We start from the raw sequence: 20,947 nt of genomic DNA on the forward strand, positions 1-20,947 counted from the left end.
AAAAGTGTGGGGGGGGTATTTTTGTGTGAAAGGTGCTATAAAATAAAACAAAGTAAGCAGGATTTAGGGCAGGATGGCGGGGTTGCAATTCAAAATAGAGTATCAGGGCTGGCCTCATTGAGTATGCTGCATTTGAGGGTGTTAGTCATACCAGTATTTTATGGGGAAGAGCATTCCAGTAGGAAGGAAGAGGACTATCACTTGGCCAGATAGTAGCAGGTCCAGACAGAACCCAGAGCCCTGCCCTCTGTGTCCATTACCCTATCTAAAACAATTGTCCACCAACATAATTTCCTGTTCAACTGTTCTAATGCAGCAGTTCTCAAGGGGCTGCCTTTGCACCCAGCAGCATCAGCATTGCCTGGGAGACTGTCATATCAAACACACTGGAGGTAAAGTACAACAGCACATGTTTCCACAAGCCCCAGGGTCATTCTGAGAATTACTTCTGCAAATACAGGGCATGTTCTTTTCAGTGACCTTTCTTGCTTCAGACTATGGTCTATAAAATCTTTCATAAATGATCCCCAGTTTGCCAACTGCTCTTCCAGGCCTCCTATACCCCAGTCTGGTTGTTTGTCAGAAGAAAAGGTACGACAGTAGTTGTTCCAGAATGGAAGAGACACACCTTCAGTGTGCCCTAGCCAGAAGCCAGTAGGGTCAGAATGACTGCTCAAAGATGGAAACCATCTGGCCAGGTGCTGTCCTAAAAGAGGAAACAGGTAGGACCATACAGATTCTGGGGCATCACCTTACCCGATGTTGAGAAAATTCTGGGTAAAAAAGGAGTTACATTTATGATGAATGAAAGAAGATTTTCTAGAACCAATCTGAAAGCAAAGTGCTCCTGGAGAGAGACCCATCAAAAGTCATTGTTCGGTCACTTTTTACCCAAATGAGGGGCAGAATAAGTTTTAAATTAGTTTTTTATTATTTTATCTTCTTTTCTATTTCTTAATATTAGCATTAGACTCTAACTTGGGGTGGGATAGCAGAGGAATGGCTTATGTGGCTCTACTCTCTTTAATTGGTCTAAAACCTTATTAGTTGTCTTTAGATTCTGAGCCTTGTTAGATCCCAACTCTAATTTTCTGTGACCAATTCCAAAACATGGGCTGAGCTTCCGCTGCTGACAGTGGTGAAGGAGGGCGATCAGAGCAAGATACCAACTAAAGATCGCCATAAAGTCTAGATGAAATATAGAAACTTTGCTTGAGATAAAAGATCTAGCCCTATGGCTGTGAAGGCTTTTTGAACAAATATTAGAAAGAAATAAAAAGAATCAAAATGTATAGATAAGATGGTTACTATAACAAACTATAAATATAAATACAGTCATGCACCATATAATGTTTCAGTCAACAGTGGACCTTATATATGACAGTGGTCCCATAAGATTATAGTGGAGCAGAAAAATTCTTCAAAGTAATGGACCATATTAACGATCTAAAAAAGCAAAGCTATGTGGTCATAGCAATTTATGCAGGAAAATCATTTGACAAAATACTACATCCATTCATGATAAAACTCACAACGAACTAGGGTAGAAGGGAACTTCCTCAGCCCAAAAAAATGGCATATAGGAAAATCCTATAGCTAAGAATATACTTAATTGTGCAACAATGAATGCTTTTCTCTTAAGCTTAGCAACACACTTTCAACATTCTATGAAACATTTTAGTTCTGGCCAGCGAAAAAGGCCAGAAAAAAATATAAAGTATACAAATTAGAGAGGAGGAAATAAAACAACCCCATTTGCAGGAGATAGGATAGTCTACATAAAAATCATAAGAAATCTACAACTAGTCTTCTAAAACTAATAAGTGAAGTTAGAAAATCACAAGATACAAGACCAGCATACAATAATCAAATGTATTTCTATACAGTAGAAATGTACATTGGAAAACAGAAAATGTTTAAAACATCATTTAAAATCATTCCAAAATTGAAATATTTAGGTATAAATGTAGCAAAATGTGTACAATGTTAGTTTGTAAAAAACTAAAAACTCTGATGAAAAAAATCAAAGAAAACATAAAAAAATAATCATACTATGTTCACAGAATAGAGGACTCAACATGTAAATTCTCCACAAATTGACATAAAGATTTAATGAAAATCAATTCCAATCCTAGCAGAATGTTTTGTAGATATGGACAATATATTCTACAGTTTGTTTGGAAAGGCAGCAGTATTAGAACATGCAAAACTAATTTTGAAAAAAAACAACTAGACATCCATGTGCCAAAAAAAATGAACCTTGACATAAATATTTTAAACATAAAAATTGACAAAAGACACGAGCAGACATTTCACCAAAGAGGAAATAAGGATGACAAATAGACACATTAAAAGCTACTCAACATCCTTAGATATCAGGGAAATGCAAATTAAAATCATGATGCAATACTACTACCCACTTATTTTAACTATAAAATAGTTAAAATAAAAAATACTGACAACAGCAAGAACAGCGAAAGTTGTGAAGTAACTTGAACTTTTGTAAATTGCTGGTTGAAATGCAAAATTATACAACTACTTTGGGAAATAGTTTGGCAGTTTCTTATTTAAATATATTCTAAAATATGACCCAATGGTCTACTTCTGGATATTCATGTTAGAGAAATGAAAATTTATATCTACATAAAAACCTGCACATTAATATTTATAGCAGCTTTATTCATAATTGCTAAAAACTGGATACCACCCAAATGCCCTTCAATTGATTAATGGATAAACAAACTGTGGTACATCCCTACAATGGAATAATATTTATACAAAGTAATGAACTTTTAATACATCCAACAACTTGGACAAATCCCAAAGGCATTATGCTAAGTGAAAGAAGCCAGATTCAAAAGGTTACATACTGTATGATTTCAATTATATGATATTCTTTAAAAATTAAAATAAAACACAAAATTATAAGGACAGAGAACTGATCAGTGGTTACCAATAGTTATGGGTGGGGAAGGGATGACTACAAAAGTATAGCAGAAGGAAGTTTTGGGGGGGTAATAGAAGCTTTGTATCTTGACTATGTTGATAGTTTCACAAATATATACATGTGTTTAAAATTCATGGAATAGCATGATACATCAATAGGAACTGTATAATATAAAAATAAATGTAAAAGACACTATTTTCAGTGCATACCTTACCTATTTTTTAAAGGTAAAAAAAATATAGATATATTTACCTTTATAAGGTAAATATATAGACACATATACAATACTGTATTATTGTAATGGTGGTGAGTAAATCACTTTTAATTTTAGTCTAAAAGATTTTTTAAAAATATTAAAATAATCGTAACTAAAAATATGTTGATGGATGCAAAATATAAATGGACGTACTGCACACACTTTATATTAAAGACATAGGCTGAAAATGAAGGGTGGAAAAATTTATTTCATGAAAATGGTAACCAAAAGAGAGTGGAGGTAGCTGTATTTATACCAAACAAAATTAACTTTAAGTCAAAAACTGTCACATGACACAAAGAAGGACATTATCTAATGATAAAAGAGTCAATACACCAGAAATATATAATTATAAATATGTAGGTGCTCCGTACATCGGAGCACCTAAATATATGAAGGAAACATTAACAGAACTGAAGGGAGATACAGACAGCAATACAATAATAGTGGAAGACTTTAATAACCCACATATTAAAAATAATGGGTAGAACAACCAGACTGAAAATCAACAAAGGAATAGTAGACTTGAACAATGCTATAGACCAAATGTACCTAACACATAGACACAGAACATTTTACCCAACAGCAGCAGAATAGACATTCTTCTCAAGTGCAAATAAAACATTCTTCAGGATGTGCCTGGAACATGATGTTATGCCAGAAAGCAAAGACACTATCAGGCTCTCAGAGATGACTAGTGCCACTCAAAAGGACTTGGGGCCCAAACTGAAGAGGTTACTAATGGCCAGAGATGGGATAATTTGTGCATCAATAGGAAGTATAACTACAATGGATTTTAATAAGTATTTTTAAATCCGTAAGTTCATGATGATATTTTAAGAATATCTTATTGTTCACCTTTAGAAGATGCTAGAAACCTGCCACCTCTGAATACTGGCTAATAAAGGGAAAGAAGTAGTCATTTATCCTTTCTTTTCTGTCCTTACTATACTTTGGAATAATCAAAAAGTAAGTGAAGTTTCTCTCTATAGAAATATGCCAGCTAATAGATGAAGGAATTATAGGGTTAATTTCTCACTATTTTGTAAATCTCTAATGAAATAATTAAGCTAGGTTATGATAATAACGACCATTAACACCATATTAGGAGAGAGAACCTGACACTGTGTATCTCCTAATGGAAGTAAACAACACTGCCAGTGAAGTTTTCTTACCAAAAACCCTGAATCTGAATGATACTAAGTTTTAGATCTAAGTACCTGTTTATAGGAAAGATAAATCAGAGGGACATGTGAAATAACATCACTGGGATACAATCAGCAAAATCTAGTAAGTGGAAAACTTTAATAAAAATGAAAACTAGGTAATATGTATGTCAATCTGCTAGATTTAGTCATTCTAAAATGTATATTTCAAAACATGTACATGATAAATACATATAATTTTATCTGTCAATAATAATAACATTAAAAAAAAACTTGAAAGATAAAAAAAAAAAAAAAAAATTCTTCAAGAATTTCCAGAATGGCCGGGCGCAGTGGCTCACGCCTATATTCCTAGCACTCTGGGAGGCTGAGGTAGAAGGATTGCTTGAGCTCAGGAGTTTGAGACCAGCCTGAGCAATAGCGAGAGCCAGTCTCTACTAAAATAGAAAAAATTAGCCAGGCATGGTGGCGTGTGCCTGTAGTTCCAGCTACCTGGGAGGCGGAGGCAAGAGGATCGCTTGAGCCCAGGAGTTTGAGGTTGCTGTGAGCTAGACTGACGCCACAGCACACTAGCTCAGGCAACAGAGTAAGACTGTCTAAAAAAAAAAAATTCTTCAAGACAGATCACATGTTAGGTCATAAAGTAAGTCTTAACAAACTTACAAAGATCAAAATCATATCAAGTTTATTTTCTAACCACAATGAAACTAGAAATTAATAGCAGAAGAAAAACTAGAGTTCATAAATATCTTAAAATTAAATAACACAATTTTGAACAACCAATAGGTCAAAGAAGGTAACTAAAGTAAATTAGAAAATATCTTGAGACAAAAATGAAAACATAAATATAACAAACCACAACATAGGCCATGCAGCAAAAGCAGTTCTATGAGAGGGAAGTTTACAGTAATAAATACCTACATTAAAAACAAAAGGTCTGAAATAAGCAACCTAACGTTATGCCTCAAAGAACTAGAAAAAGAAGAAATAAGGCCCAGAGATGGCAGAAGAAAGGAAATGGAAATTAGAGGAGAAATAAAATAGAGAACAGAAGAATAATAAAGTCAACAAAATGAAGAGTTTGTTTTTTGAAAAGATAAAGTTGTCAAACCTTTAGCTAGACTAACTAAGAAAAAAAGAAAAACTCAAACAATTAAAAGTAGGAGTACCCAGGTGGAATTACCTCAAACTGAAAAGCTTCTACAAAGAAAACAATCTCCAGAGTGAAAAGGTGACCTATAATGAAGTCCTACAACTTCATCAGCCAAAATACTAGTGAACTGATTTCAAAGTGGGCTAAACACTGGATTAGATTTTTCCAAAGAAGACATACAAGTAGCCAACAGATATATGAAAAGAAATTCAACTTCACTAATCATTAGGGAAATGCAAATCCAAACCACAAGGAACTATTACTTCACACTTGTTAGAGTAGCTATTATCAAAAAAGCAGAATTCAGCAGGGTTGGCAAGGATGTACAGAAACTGGAACCCTTGTACATTGTTGGTGGAAATGCAAAATGTTACATCCACTGTGGAAAATAGTATGGAAATTCTTCCAAAAATTAAAAATAGAACTACCCCTTGATCCAGCAATTCTACTTTTGGGTATTTACCCAAAAGAATTGAAATCAGGGTCTCAAAGAGATCTTAGCATTCCAGTGTTTTGTAGCACTATGGATATCCAAGACACAACCTAAATGTCCATTGACAGGTGACTAGATAAATAAAACATGGTATGTACATACAATAGAGTATTTACTCAGCCTTTAAAAAGGAAGGAAATCTTATAATATGTGACAATGTGGATAAACCTTAAAAACGTATGCTAAGTGAAATAATACAGTCACAGGACAATTAAAGCATGATTTCACTTATATTAGGTATCTAAAATAATCAAACTCATAGAATCAGACAGTAAGGTGGTTGTTGCCAGGGGTTGTAGGGAGCTAAAAATGGAGAATTTCTAATCAAAGGGCAGAAGGCCTCAGTTATACAAGATAAATACATTCTAGAGATCTGTAAAACCAGTGTCCCTGTATTTAACAATGTTCTGTTCACTTAAAAATTTGTTAACAGGGTAGATCTCATGTTAAGTGTTCTTACCACAATAAAACAAAATTTTTACAAAACCACTACCCATAAAATGAATATGTGATAAATTTGACTTTATTAAAATTCAATAAAAAATTATTGATTTTTTTTATCCAAAAAAAAGAGTTAAGAGGGAAAAAAGTAAACTACAGAGTGGGTGAAATTATATGCAACACCTGTAACTGATAACAGATTAGAATGCCATAGAGAACTTTCTTTTAATGAACTATTTCAAAATTGTGCCAAGTACTTACTTTAGAGTGTCTAGGTAAATCACAGATTAAATAATGCAATATCTTCTGCAATCATAGAAGCCAGAACACTTCTCAACAGGTCAAAATATACATATAAAATACAGAACTACAGATCTGGAAGACCAATTGCATTTTTTATCATGTCTTATCTTTCAAGTATATTAACTATTACAGTAGGAGTACTTGCCTCAAACTATACTGGTGTGCTTGGAGACACTTCAGAAAAATCTATTATACAGATACATCCCTATTATTATTAGTGTTGCAGTCCTGGCTTGGGTAATTAGCAAATGGGAACCTGAACACTAAGCATTCTCCTCAAAGGCATTCTTCCTCGTATGGCGACAGATATGAGTAACATTACTTTTATGCACATTAATTCTTTTATCTTGGCCGGGCGCGGTGGCTCACGCCTGTAATCCTAGCTCTCTGGGAGGCCGAGGCGGGCGGATTGCTCGAGGTCAGGAGTTCGAAACCAGCCTGAGCAAGAGCGAGACCCCGTCTCTACTATAAAATAGAAAGAAATTAATTGGCCAACTAATATATATACAAAAAATTAGCCGGGCATGGTGGCGAATGCCTGTAGTCCCAGCTACTCGGGAGGCTGAGGCAGGAGGATTGCTTGAGCCAGGAGTTTGAGGTTGCTATGAGCTAGGCTGACGCCATGGCACTCACTCTAGCCTGGGCAACAAAGCGAGACTCTGTCTCAAAAAAAAAAAAAAAAAATTTTTTAATCTTATGAAATTTTACACTTTGTAATAATTTTGGTCATATTTGCCCTTTTTATAAGATGCATTCATTACACAAATGTTAACACTTTGCAAGTAATTACAAAGTTCTTAGATTTATATGATTTCCTATGAAGTCTACAATTAGCCTATACAAGTATATAGTTCATTTGACTTGTATTTTTTATGTCCATTTCTACTTTTGGGGCTCAAGCTACTTCATTCACATCTGTGAAAATATCTGTTTTCTGACTTTTTGTAGATGTAGAATTCCTAAACATAACCTAGATGAGTTCTTTTTGAAAGTGTTTGTCTAATGCGCCTTTGACAACTTTGAATAGTATTTTCCTTCCATTTATATATTTGTAAATTATATTCCCTTATTCTGCTTTCTAATTAAATGCTATTTTCAACAAACATTAAAAAAATGTTAAAACGGCTAAACTGTCTTCTAGTTAAAAAGACAGTTCATTTCTTCATGGCCACCATCCTTGGATAGGACACTGGGACGTCATGGTCATTGGTCAGATTAAAGAAGTTATGCTTAGCAAATAATTATACCACCTGGCACATAGTAAGCGCCCGATAAATGTGAACTGCTCATGTCTTAAAATTTCTAAGCTTGCAGTCCAATGTTAAACTTTGTTTTTAACTTATGTACATTATTTATGTGAGAGAAAGTCCCCTGAATGACGAGGAATTCAGTTAATGTTGGGTGGATAGAGTTTCCAGCGTGACACTACATTTCCATCAAGGCTACAGCTTTCAAACTAAAAGTGTAGTTTCCTGAAATGGTGCTTTTAATCTTTATTGGTTTATGTGAGAAAGTGGTGAATTTTGATATACTTTTTTCAATCCAGATTCCAAATTATTATAAAAGCCCCTCATAAATTTTGTGGGGAATCTGAAAATTTTAGCTAGAAGAAGATTAGCAAAGTCTTTTTGCAATGTTATGAATTACTGTGTATATAGAAAAACCCTTCCCTCTTCTTCTAACCCTGATTCCTGAGTTTATAAAGTTTGTGCTGCTTTGATTTATTTATTTTAATCTTTCTAGATTGGAGGTTCTAAACCCTGGTGCATTTTGGAGCCCCTCTCCATTGTTTTGATTATTTTCCAGATCCTTCCTTGTACATTCCCTCCTCACTTCCTTTCTGTAAGTGCCAGCTCACATCCTTTCTATGCCCTGTGCTCTTAGCCCAGCATCTTAACCCTCCCCCCTCCACCTGCTTCACCATGGCCTCCTGAGCATGTCCTGTCTTCCACAGGGTGTCCAGAGAATTGATACTCCCCTCCATTTCTAATTGCCTCTCTGATCCAAAAGTGATGTCAGCATTTCTCCTCTCGAGGATTAGCTCAGGCAAATGTTGTTTATATTCACCAGTTCGCAAAGTGGCCTCCGGGGATGCAAGTTGGGAATCTGCTATGGCCATTTCCTTGTTGGCCACTGTGTCTCTTCATCTCAGTTTCTTCTTCACTGGTCAGACACAGCTAGGCTCCCTGCAGAGATGCTTTGTATTTGAGAGACCTCACTTGCCAAAGTCCTTCAGAGAACTAGTAAGTGTCACAAGGCAAGGCTAAGGACCTATGTTCAGCCTAAATATTTTTAACAGGGATATTTCATTCTGAAGTTAAAATATGATTTGGCAATAAACTTTAGGAATGAGCACTACCTGTGACCATTTCATGCTGGATCAGTTGTAAAACAAAGTACTTAGTATAAATTTAAGTCATTTTCTCATGGAAAGGTCAAACATATTTTGAGCTAAAACAAAGTGATTGAGAAGTCTTCTCAAAAATTCTAGATAAGGCATCACTTTCCTGATTTAGACACTGTGAGCAAGAAAGGAATTAAAAGACTTCTCCATATCCTTTGCTCAAGCAATTTAAATCTAGCATCATTAACAAATCTTGCAATATATATAACAGTAACCATGTTAAAAAAAAATGAAACACTACCAAGTTTGGATCCTGATATATATATTTTTTAACATTGCTTATAGGAGAAAGAACCCATGCCAGTTCTTCACGGCTGAAATACCCAAATAGCATACAGTTAAAACTGTGCTTCTGTAAAGCACTTGATACAGCTACCTTTACAAAGTATCAGTAAACCATTTTACAGTCTAAAGTTTTTATGATTCCCTTTTGAGTGGCAGTAAGTATTTCTGAGCACTCTGAAAAAAAACTCAAAGCTGGGATTTCCTGGAAACCTGTCTTTCAATATTAAAATATAACCCAACATGGAATTAGAATACTTTTCGTCATGCACAGGAAAGTCCTATTATTTTTTTTTCCTTCTTCTACTGTTATTTTTATAGGACCTTGTGTAAACCGATGTCCCAAAGGGGAGGTTTACTTCTTTAACCTCATCTCTAATACTAACAGTCCCTCAGGTGGCATGTGTACTCTGCTGGGAAAGGCTGAAAGATACTGTGAGTCTTACCTCCTTCTGGGGTCGCTACCTTGGGACATCACGAGATGCTCTGAATCGCTAGGAAGCAGCATGGGTCCCAGCAGCTATAAAAGCTTCTGATGTGGTTTAGAAATTCCAGTTCATCCCTCACACTGATCCGGCCCCCAAAATGCTGCAGCTTGTCAAGACAGATTTTGACTCGATTTGTTTAAGGTTACTTTCCCTGTAGGACATTTATAATATATCCTGTTCACCATCTATCTAGCTATAAGATGCTGTGACGGCAACTCCAGAAATAGGGCTGGTGCCACAGGGTGAGGCTCCCACCTCCTGCCTCTCACCTCTTGTCAGGGGGTCCCAGGGTCCAAGCTGAGCCTCCCATTGCTGAACACAGTTGTTAAAAACTATTTGAAACAGAGAGTAGAGAGTGGCTAGCAGGGGCTGGAGAGTGGAGGAAATGCAGAGCTGTTGCTCAAAGGGTAAAAACTTGCAGTTGGAAGATTCATTAGTTCTGTAGACCTAATGTATAGCACAGGTGACTACAGTTAAAAATAGTGTATTGCAAAGAGAGTAGGTCTTAAATGTTCTCACCACCAAAACAGTAAAAAAATGATAACTGTGAGGTGATGGATGTGTTAATTAGCTTGATTGTGGTAATAATCTCACAACGTACACAAACATCAAATTATCACACTGTACACCTTAGACATAATAGACAATTTTCATTTGTCAATTATGCCTCAATAAAGCTGAAAAAAATTTGAAACCAACCTGGGCTCCAGTGGACCTTAGTCACTGATCACGGATTAAGTGGATGACTCTTCTTAGTTCCTGTCCATAAAACAGGGATGTTAATACTGCTGTGAACATTCAGTAAAGTGTGATGTGTTAATTATTCGGAGCATGGGCTGACGACTAGTAATTTGTAATAAGCATAAGCGCACTAGCACAATGGGCCTCACTCACTGTCCATCAACAGGGGTCACTTTTGACTAACATCGTGGCAGGGGCGTTGGGTCGCCTTATTTACCAGCAGGGACATGGGGCGCAGAGCAGGTGGTGACATGTTCACAGCCACCCATAGTCACAGGAAGAACACAGGCCTCCCTCTTTACCTCTGGTTCATGATTTTATACTCCGCCGTGGCTCCTGCTTGGCCTCACTGTACTGTTTTAAAGGCAGTTTAGGGACCTAATTATTTTGGAGGGTTTTGCTCTACATAAGAAACAGATGTCCTCTTCCGTGTCCTTCCCTTGGCTCATGGGGCTGCCTTGACCCGAGTCCCGTGAATGTGTCGGGACTGTCCTGATGCAAGTAGAAGCCAGCTTCACTTTCTGTAGTTGGAAGTTGTCCCTGCCTGGACAACAGAGCTCTGGGAAAACCTTCCCGAGGAAAGCTGGTGACTCTTGGGAAATACGCGGCCTCCAGTGCTCTGACTAGAGAGAAGAAAATGTGAAAGTCATTTGCTACTGATAGTTTGCTTCCTAGAACTTTCTCATGTTTCGAAAACTCCTATTTCATTAAAAATAATAACATTTAAAAAAGATTTTTATCTGAAATGAAAATATGCTAGGAAAATGGTGGACAATTCTTCGAGAAGAAATTCACGTACTATGAGAAGAAAGTGATTTCATGTTAAAAAGTAAGAGTCTTTTACAGAACCTTCTTGCAGAAAGTATGAAACCCAGAAATTGAAGGTGTACATCTCTCAAAACTTCAATATTTAAAGCCATTCTGGGCCTTCTCTGACATTTTTGCCAGGGTTGAGGCAGGTCCAGGACACTGTGAAGTCCACTCTGAAAATCCCCGGCCCCGGTCCCAGGGTGTTAATGGTGAAGGGCAAAACCTTGGGTTAAGAGTTTGCAGCCAGCGAGGACTTAGGGGACTGCCTGAGAACCCACCGGGCAATCCAGGCAGTCTCCACTCCACCCTGGTGGTCTGTTTCTAGCTATCTATTTAAACATATACTTATGTATATCCATATTTACATATCTAACATATCAGTGTGAAGGTGTACTTTGCAGTGAGAAAGTGTGGGGGTGAGGGGAAACTTACCCTTCCTCCTTTTGCCTTCTGCTTGGTGGTCTGAGGACAGATGGAGGGCGCAGCCTGCCAAGGCTCTCTGGCTGGCGGGGCCTCGCAGTCTGCAGGTGCTTGTGCTCCAGACACCGCCTCACACCTGTCCTTGGGGCCCAACCTCCTGAGGGCGGCCCGTGGTATTGGTCTTTACCTAGACCAGGCACAGAGCCTCGCAGGGAGCAGCCCAGCGCCCACAGCACAGATCATGGCGTGGGCAAGGACTCTCAATAAGGGGAGGGGCGCGAGAATGTTCGGGCACAAAGGGCTGGACTTCAGGGGGACATAGCCCCCAAGGCAGGGCTAAAGGGGTCCCGGGGGAAGACTGGAGGCAGATTGTCAAAGCCATGTTTCCCAGGACAAATTTGAGGAAATAATAGGGAAAGAAAGAAGGAGAGAGGGAAGGAGGGAGGGATGCCTCCATACCTGAGAAGGAAGAAATAAAAATGATTTTATTCTAATAACCACATATTATTCATTTTTAGGTAAGAAATCTGAACAAGCTTTAATTGGCATGGGTCTGTTACTATCATTTTATAAAGAAAACTGCCAGTGGCTTCTTTTCTGATGCCTTTATCCAGCTTGTGCCAGGCAGAGTGCTAACGGGCTGAGGCCACATGCCACAGAGAGGCTCTGTCCCCCAGGAGCAAGTGTCTCCTGCAACCAGAATCTCAAAGTGTCTGTGCTTCATTAATCTGTCTTTTTTTTTTTTTTTTTTTTTTTTTTTTTTGTAACTTGGCCCTCTTCTTTGGTAAAGGAAGGGAGAAAAGTATAAGGAAATTGTTTTTAAATTTTTTAGAAGTTGCAGATAGATATTATTAAGAAGCATAATTTTTCTTCTGTTTTGTCAAAATGCTCCACATGCCCCAGTAATTCATGGCTTATTTAGGAGTCATTAAGCACTCCAATTACTAAAACAAATTATGAACATAGGCTCTCCACCAACATGACAGTTTAAAATGGGGGGATTCTGTGCACTTTTTACTAGTTACATTTATTGTTAATAGTATTTCAGATACATTAATTACATAGCTATTAATGAATTACATAAAAATTGTTTTAGATAGACATTGTAAGATTTTTTTTCCTTTGTAGAAAAGGAAGGATGATTAATGCAATTACAAAGGAAGTTTATGAGAGAAATAAAAATATTTCTCTGTGGGTGGGAAGTGTTGCTCCAACATTTAGCCAAATGTAGACACAATACAACAGCCACACCACGCACAGTCTCACACCCTCTTAAACTAGAGTTTGTGACAGGGTTTCAGGGTTAAGAAGAGCATGAACCTGCACCCCAGAACATCACAGGGTGCTCTCTTCTGCTACAGGAAAACAGTAGGGGGAGGGGTGGGCCTCATACCTCACTCTACAAGCCTCATGGGTGGTTCCTGAATACTTCATCCAGAATTCAAGCTATCAAAATTCCTTGCACTGGCAGGAGATGGGACATATGAGAAAGTCATTCCATTTACATCCTTCTTGGAAAAGGAAGGCACGGAAATGGGCAAAATGGAAAATGAATTTCAACTGGTAAAGGCTAACTCTAGGCAGGGATATGGGAGCATAAAATTTTAGAGTTGAAGGAGTCCTTATATTTAATCTAACCTAACACTCCCATTTTACATATGAGGAAACTGAGGCTAAGGAAGGTAAAGGATGTCACACAAATTGTCCACAATTGGAGGCTTCTGCACTGGGGTTCTTTCTTTCACTTGTGAAGTCTAACACCTAGACTGCAGCTGCTGTGACCCACGTGCTTGGTCACACCCAGGAAGGTGGATTCTGACTGCATAGTGACTTGTGCTTTCTTTGACAGAACTCTCTTAACACTTAGCCACGTCGTGCCTGTGAAGCCAGTTTCGTGTGTGCACAGCCACAGCCACAGATCTTTTCTCAACAGGGTTCTGAGATTTGCTCTGCACACTTGCTTTTGCAGGCCAGTGCCTCTCCCCTGCCCTGGTTTCATTCTTACCCTTTCTCTTTTCAGTTACATTCAGGCCACTTGACCCTACCGGCCTCAGTGGAAGACCACACTTTGGTCTCTTTTTCTGGAGCCATATTTGCATAATTAAAGATTTTTACAGGGTGACAACCTACTCCATTGAGAGGTTTTGACGATGATTTTGATTATTTCTGCAAAGCTGTTTCAACAGGCTTCTGACACTCCAGGCCATCCTCACCTTCTGCTTTAGTGATGGGGCTGAGAAGCATTTGCCTCTGGAAACCTCACCAGACCAAGTGTGCTTTATCTTTCTTTTCTTTTGTGTAACCGCTTCCAGACTGCCCTGTTCTTTCAGAGATAATTTCCTTCTTGTGATAATTTACCAAGCATAGTCAATAGCAGTCAACACATGCTAATTAACATTTCTTTTCTAACCTCTGGCCAAAGAGCTACATGCTCATTAGACATATGTTCTGCCTTATTACACTCATCAGTGTGGCCAGCATCTCACCCGTGAGTGGCACTGGGCTTCCAGCCCCCAGTCCCACATTCTTGACTCCTAAGCCAGTGCTACCTGTTTTTAGTTTTGTTCTAGCATTCTTTAAACCCCATTTTCGTATCACTCAGTGCATTTTATACAACAGGGAACAACACACACACATTTTACACACACACACACACAATTTCTCTGTGTGGCTCTGGGTTCAGAGTCTGCCAATGTGCACACATTTTGGGAGGCAGGGCAGAGGGTGAGGCCATTAATCCCAGAGGCATATTTAGGCAGACACATGGACTGCAGAGGGACCCTCTGGTTGCTGAAATATCTCACAGCTTCTGGGGAACCGCCCTTGAGAACCTGCTCCCAGCTGCTGCTTCCCTGCCATTTGCTCCCCAGCTGCTAAAATGCTTGTGCAAGGCATTGCCCTGTTCCATAATTCCTCCTCTGTTGGATGCTTGGAGGGCTTTTGTTTTCTCTAGAACTAGAAGCCTCTCTGATATACCAGTCTTATTTTTCTGCATGGTGTATATGACCATCAGATTATTTATTGAAAGCTTGTCTTCCCTGAATAGACTATGAGCCCTCCTAGGGGAGGGCAAAGGGTTTTCATGTTGGCACAGTGCTGGGTCTTCCATGGGTGGCAGGGCCTGGCCTAGTCGGTATAGCAGGGGAATGATGAATGAACACATTAGTTCAGGAAAGACCGGTTGAATTATAAACTGTCATTTGAATTACTTATCACAAAGGGTTTCTTTAACTGGAAACTCAATGGAAAGGATAAATATGGGATTTATTGAAAATTGCTGAACTCATACTCTATAAAAGTAATACATTTCTAATATCTAATATATAACAAAAACTATGAAAGATACAGAAATCTCTAACAGTCAGCCTCTATGTCCTTCTTACTGTGAACCTGACAATAATTCTTTACCGTGATTAGGGGAGTGGGCTCAGGGTGGCCCAGTCTGGAGATTGTTCTCTGGGTCCCCTGGTGGTATCAGTCCTAGCCTAATTATCTGATGGTCTCAGCAAAGTCTTACTGGGCACTGTGAGCACTACAACGGCTTCCAAGGCTGGGCCTTTGCCTCTGCAGTACAAACCCCTGCAGCCTGCTCTTGGAATCAGCATTTGCTTTGGGAGGCTGTCTTCTCCATAGTTCTTCCTTGTAGTTTGTTTCTTACTTTTTCTTTTTTGTTTTGGTTGTGTCATTTGAGAAGACTCTTAAATAAAAAAAAATTATAATGATTATATGAACTAATATGTATGCATCATTTGCTCTATGCTGGGCACTAAGGGTTGCTCATTTAATCATTTCTCTTTATCTTTAAAACACCTTTAGGAGGCAGACACTATTATATTCCCCATTTTACAGACTAGAGAACAAGGGCTTCAAAAGCTCACGCTACCTGCCAAAGCTTGAACTTGTGAACATAGGGTCTGCTGCCACACTCTGAAATGTATTCTACCATCTCCCTCTCCACTCCGCATCATACTTCATATATTTATTGCAATTTAAGATTCATCAAGCGTTGTGTCGCAGTGCTATTATGCCATTGACTACTATTGGTTATCATTTGTTGAATGCTTACCATGATGAGCTGGGTACTTCAGAAAGAGAATTCTGGTGGTGAGAATGTTAAAATACAAGGAAAACAAAAGGGTTGACAAAGAAAACAAAGCATCCAGAAAAGTTACTAATAAAACTGCCTTGTTTCTCCTTTTGCTCTGTTTCAGGAATACCAAATTGATATATTTTTTGCTCAGACCTGGACAGACAGTCGCCTTCGATTCAACAGCACAATGAAAATTCTTACTCTGAACAGCAACATGGTGGGGTTGATATGGATTCCAGATACGATCTTCCGCAACTCCAAGACCGCAGAAGCTCACTGGATTACCACACCCAACCAGCTCCTCAGGATCTGGAATGATGGGAAAATCCTTTACACGTTAAGGTAAGATGCTGTGTGGGTCTTTAATTCCTTATGGTCTAATTTTGTGCATGTGTAGCTGAAGCAAGCACTCCTTATGGTCTCATTTTAGATCCTTATTTTAAATCGTTATAGGGATGAGACCCTATTTGCATCTCTAAGTTCCATTCCTTCTCATGTTTAACATACTGAGTTACGTTAAACATCCTCAAAGAGTTTGTCCTAATGTCACATGTGTAAAAATAACGATATACAAAGGACCTACAAAGAATACAAACTCATTTCTTCATCAGAATTCATTTCTGCTGGAAGTGGGCTGTGAAAATTATCATTAATATATTTAAACCATTCGGCTAGGAAAATACAGCTGTCTTAGAGTACTCATTAACAAGTGCAGTTAGAGCCAAATTGGAGGCCGCAAGGAAAAAGTGGGCGTCCCCAGCACATCCCTCATGGGCGTGTCTGCTACCCCGGGGTGGGTCTCCCTGGAGGCAGAGTGGCCCTCGGCCCTCGCAGAAACCTGGCCAGGTGAGAGAAACTGAGCTTCAGTCACACGCAGTGATTTGCCCAGAGTGTCCATGGGGGCGTCCTCGCTCCAAGGTCTCTGCCCCAGGATGCCGAGTCTGAGTGAACACATCGCAGTGACGCGCCTCAGCTAGCCCGCCGCAGGCACCTCGGATGGGACAGCACCCCAGGGGTGTCCTCCCGGTGCGGGGAGCCCCACAGGGCGCTGCACTCCTGCCTCCCGGGATGGCAGAAGTCAGGGCCAGCCTCCGTTCTCAGTCACCCACTGTCCCAGGCCGTGGCTCCCTCCTGCTCTTTCCCCTCAGCGCGTGGCCCCCATCACATTACTCGCTTTACGCCTCTGCTGCTGTAGCTCGCCCATCCCCGCGAGTGTTAAGCCATGACGGTGCTGAGGATTCCCACACGCCGATTCCAACCCTGTAGGTCCCTCGTCCCGCTGGACCCCAGACTCTTGGAGCCACCTGCCTATCAGGTCTAAAGGCATTTCCAAATGAGTTGACTGAGGGGAATGTGACCCTCTCTTTCCTCTGACACTATACCTGCTTCCCCGGGCTCGGGGAACACCACTGCCAGTGCCCTCAGGTGCCCTCTCCTCCCGGCCCTGAGCGCTCTCCCCTCACCCTCACCCCCACACCCAGCACCATGCGCTTTTAACTACAAATGACTGTGCCCGTGAAGAGAAATCTGTGACTCCTAATGTTAAACAAATGTCCATAGCACAAATACAGGCATTGATGAACATGAAAATAAGCAGAAAATTAAAGGTGTTTTTTTTTTTCTGGTGTGTCTTTTTGTTTGTTTTTATTTTTTTTTTTTATTTCAGCATATTGTGGGGGTACAAATGTTTAGGTTACGTATATTGCCTTGCCCCTCACCTCCGCCAAGTCAGAGCTTCAAGCGTGTCCATCCCCCAGATGGTGCACATTGCACTCATTTTGTATGCATATACCCATCCCCTCCTCCCCCCTCCTATCTGCCCGACGCCCAGTGATAAATGTTATTCCTATATGTCCACTTGGGTGTTGATCAGTGAAACCAATTTGCTGGTCAGTACATATGGTGCTTATTTTTCCATTCGTGGGATACTTCACTTAGTAGAATGGGTTCCAGCTCTATCCAGGAAAATACAAGATGTGCTATATCACCATTGTTTCTTAGAGCTGAATAGTGCTCCATGGTATACATATACTACATTGTATTAATCTACTCATGTATTGATGGGCACTTGGGTTGTTTCCACAACTTTGCAATTGTGAATTGTGCTCCTATAAACATTTGAGTGCAGATGTCTTTTTTATAGAATGTCTTTTGTTCTTTTGAGTAGATACCCAGTAATGGGATTGTTGGATCAAATAGTAGATCTACTTGTATCTCTTTAAGATATCTCCATATTGCTTTCCACAGAGGTTGTACTAGTTTGCAGTCCCACCAGCAGTGTATGAGTGTTCTTATCTCTCCTCATCCTTACCAACATTTATTGTTTTGGGACTTTTTGATAAAGGCCATTCTCACTGGAGATAAGTGATATCTCATTGTAGTTTTGATTTGCATTTCCCTGATGATTAGAGATGTTGAGCATTTTTTCATATGTTTATTGGCCATTATTCTATCTTCTTTTGAAAAGTTTCTGTTCATGTCCTTTGCACACTTTTTGATAGAGTTGTTTGATTTTTTCCTTGCTGATTTTCCTGAGTTCTAAATAGATTCTAGTTATCAGCCCTTTATCAGATGTGTAGCTTGCAAAAATTTTTTCCCATTTTGTAGGTTGTCTGTTAGCTCTCCAGTTTCTTTGGCTGTGCAGAAGCTTTCTAATTTGATCAGGTCCCATTTATTTATTTTTGTTGTTGCTGTGATTGCCTTTGGAGTCTTCTTCATAAATTCTTTGCCTAGGCCAATGTCTAGAAGAGTATTTCCAATGTTTTCCTCTAGAATTATAGTAGTTTAACACCTTAGGTTTAAGTCTGTTACCCAGTGCAAGTTGATTTTTGTGAGAGGTGAAAGGTGTGGATCCTGCTTCAGTCTTCTATATGTGGCTATCTAGTTTTCCCAGCACCATTTATTGAATAAGGATTCTTTTCCCCAGTGTATGTTTTTGTCTGCTTTGTCAAAGATTAGATGGCTATATGAGTATGATTTTATATCTGGTTTCTCCATTCTTTTCCACTGGTCAATGTCCCTGTTCTTGTGCCAGTACCAAGATGTTTTAATCACTATAGCTTTGTAGTATAATTTGAAGTCTGGAAAATTGATACCTCTTATTTTGTTTTCATTGCCTAAGATTGCTTTTGCTATGCAGGGTCTTCTATGCTTCCAAACGAAGTGTAAAATTATTTTTTCTATGTCTGTGTAAAATGATGATGGTATTTTAATAAGGATTACACTGATTCTGTAGATCACTTTAGGTAGTATAGACATTTTAACAATGTTGATTCTGCCAACCCATGAGCATGGTATGGTTTTCCTGTTTACATCCTGTGCTATTTCCTTCCTTAGAATTTCATTGTTCTCCCTGTAGAGGTCTTTCACCTCCTTAATTAAATATATTCCTAAGTACTTTATTTTCTTTGTTGTTATTGTGAAGGGAAGTGAGTCTTTGGTTTGGTTCTCAGTTTGACTGTTATTAACGTATGTAAATGCCTCTGATGTGTGTGTGGAATTGTTTTTGTTTTTTTAAAGACGGGGTCTTGCTCTGTAGCCCAGGCTGGAGTGCAGGGGCACGATCATAGCTCACTGCAATCTCAAACTGCTGGGCTCAAGTTATCCTCCTGCCTCAACCTCCTGAGTAGCTGGAACTATAGACATGCCCCACCCCACCCAGCTAATTTTTAATTTTTTTTTTTAGAAATAGGATCTTGCCATGCTACCCTGGCTGTTCTCAAGCTCCTGGCCTCAAGCAATCCTCCCACTTCTGCATCCTAAAGTGCTGGAATTACAGGCATGAGCCACTGTGCCTTGCCAGATTAGAGATTTTTTAAGATTTCAGGGAAATAATAATTTTGCTAGGCAGGAAACAACAACAACAAAAAGCCACAACAGGGCATTGTGCTGATGAAATAAGGTGAGAGAGCTAGAGTTTGTAAAAGATGTGCCCTCATCAACCTCAATGCAATACGAATGACACTCTGAAATGAAGCTGAGCCTCAGCAAAGCAGAATGGAGGCATATCAGCCCTGGGGTCCTTCACAGAGACTCTGAAATCCAGGAGTGTCTGCTCTGTAAGAGTGCAGTGCTCCCACTTCACGGAGCCACTGCTTCCCTTGTGAAATAGGAGGAAGTTGTCCAAATAGAAATTCCCCCTTTACAAGTGGATTAATTTGGCATACTACCTATGTAGACAAATCTACAAGTTTCCAAATGGAGGAAGGATCTAATTCAAACAGATTGAAAACAACAGTTGGTTTTGTCTCCTTTCTGACTTGGCTTGTATTTCTAAACACAGTTGGAATTTTACTAACTGGAATTCCCTCTGCTACTGATAGTTAAAAGCAAAACAAAATAACACAATAGGAAAGCAACCAAACGGTCTCACCAAAGAAATAGTGGCATTGCCAAGAGTGAGTTGCATGTGCTGGACCCTGAGTGACGGGTGCTGCCCTCCCCTCTCCCTGCACTGTGGGGACTTGACTGCACCCCACCAGCCTTGCCCAGGGATGGTGCTGTGTTGTTGCTGACCTCAAGAGTGACGCGTGGCTCTTCCGCAGGCTCACCATCAACGCAGAGTGCCAGCTGCAGCTGCACAACTTCCCCATGGACGAGCACTCCTGCCCGCTGATATTCTCCAGCTGTGAGTACCAGCACCCTCTCAGGGTGTGAATGCTGTGTAAGGGATGTCTAGCCTTCTGACAAAGTCCTGTGTTTGACTACAGTGTCTCTGTACAAGCAGAGAAAACTGATAATGGTGTTGGTATTGGCCACCTGGGTGTTTCCACTCTAGAGCTTGTTATATAGAACCCATGTTACAAAATAGGTGACTTCGATAAAGCTGTGATCAACTTAACCATTCATAATAATATTATATTAAAGGATTCAGAAATTGATGAACAGTTGACTTCCCAAAGACCCTTATGCTAATGAGCTATGCACACTATCTGGGACTGACTATACAAAATT

The 20,947-nt window shown here is 39.5% G+C and overlaps 1 protein-coding gene across 1 annotated transcript in view; it reads left to right on the plus strand.

Moving 5' to 3' along the window:
- GABRG3 (gamma-aminobutyric acid type A receptor subunit gamma3) overlaps positions 1 to 20,947 on the plus strand; it is a 435,843-nt gene that overhangs the window by 243,938 nt on the left and 170,958 nt on the right. Inside the window, exons 4-5 of the mRNA XM_012759954.3 lie at positions 16,116 to 16,336; positions 20,539 to 20,621. Of these exons, the coding sequence (XP_012615408.1) occupies positions 16,116 to 16,336; positions 20,539 to 20,621 (304 nt within the window). The remainder of the gene's footprint in view (positions 1 to 16,115; positions 16,337 to 20,538; positions 20,622 to 20,947) is intronic.

The sequence above is a fragment of the Microcebus murinus genome, chromosome 7 (assembly GCF_040939455.1).
Source record: "Microcebus murinus isolate Inina chromosome 7, M.murinus_Inina_mat1.0, whole genome shotgun sequence".
NCBI classification, from domain to species: Eukaryota; Metazoa; Chordata; class Mammalia; order Primates; family Cheirogaleidae; genus Microcebus; species Microcebus murinus.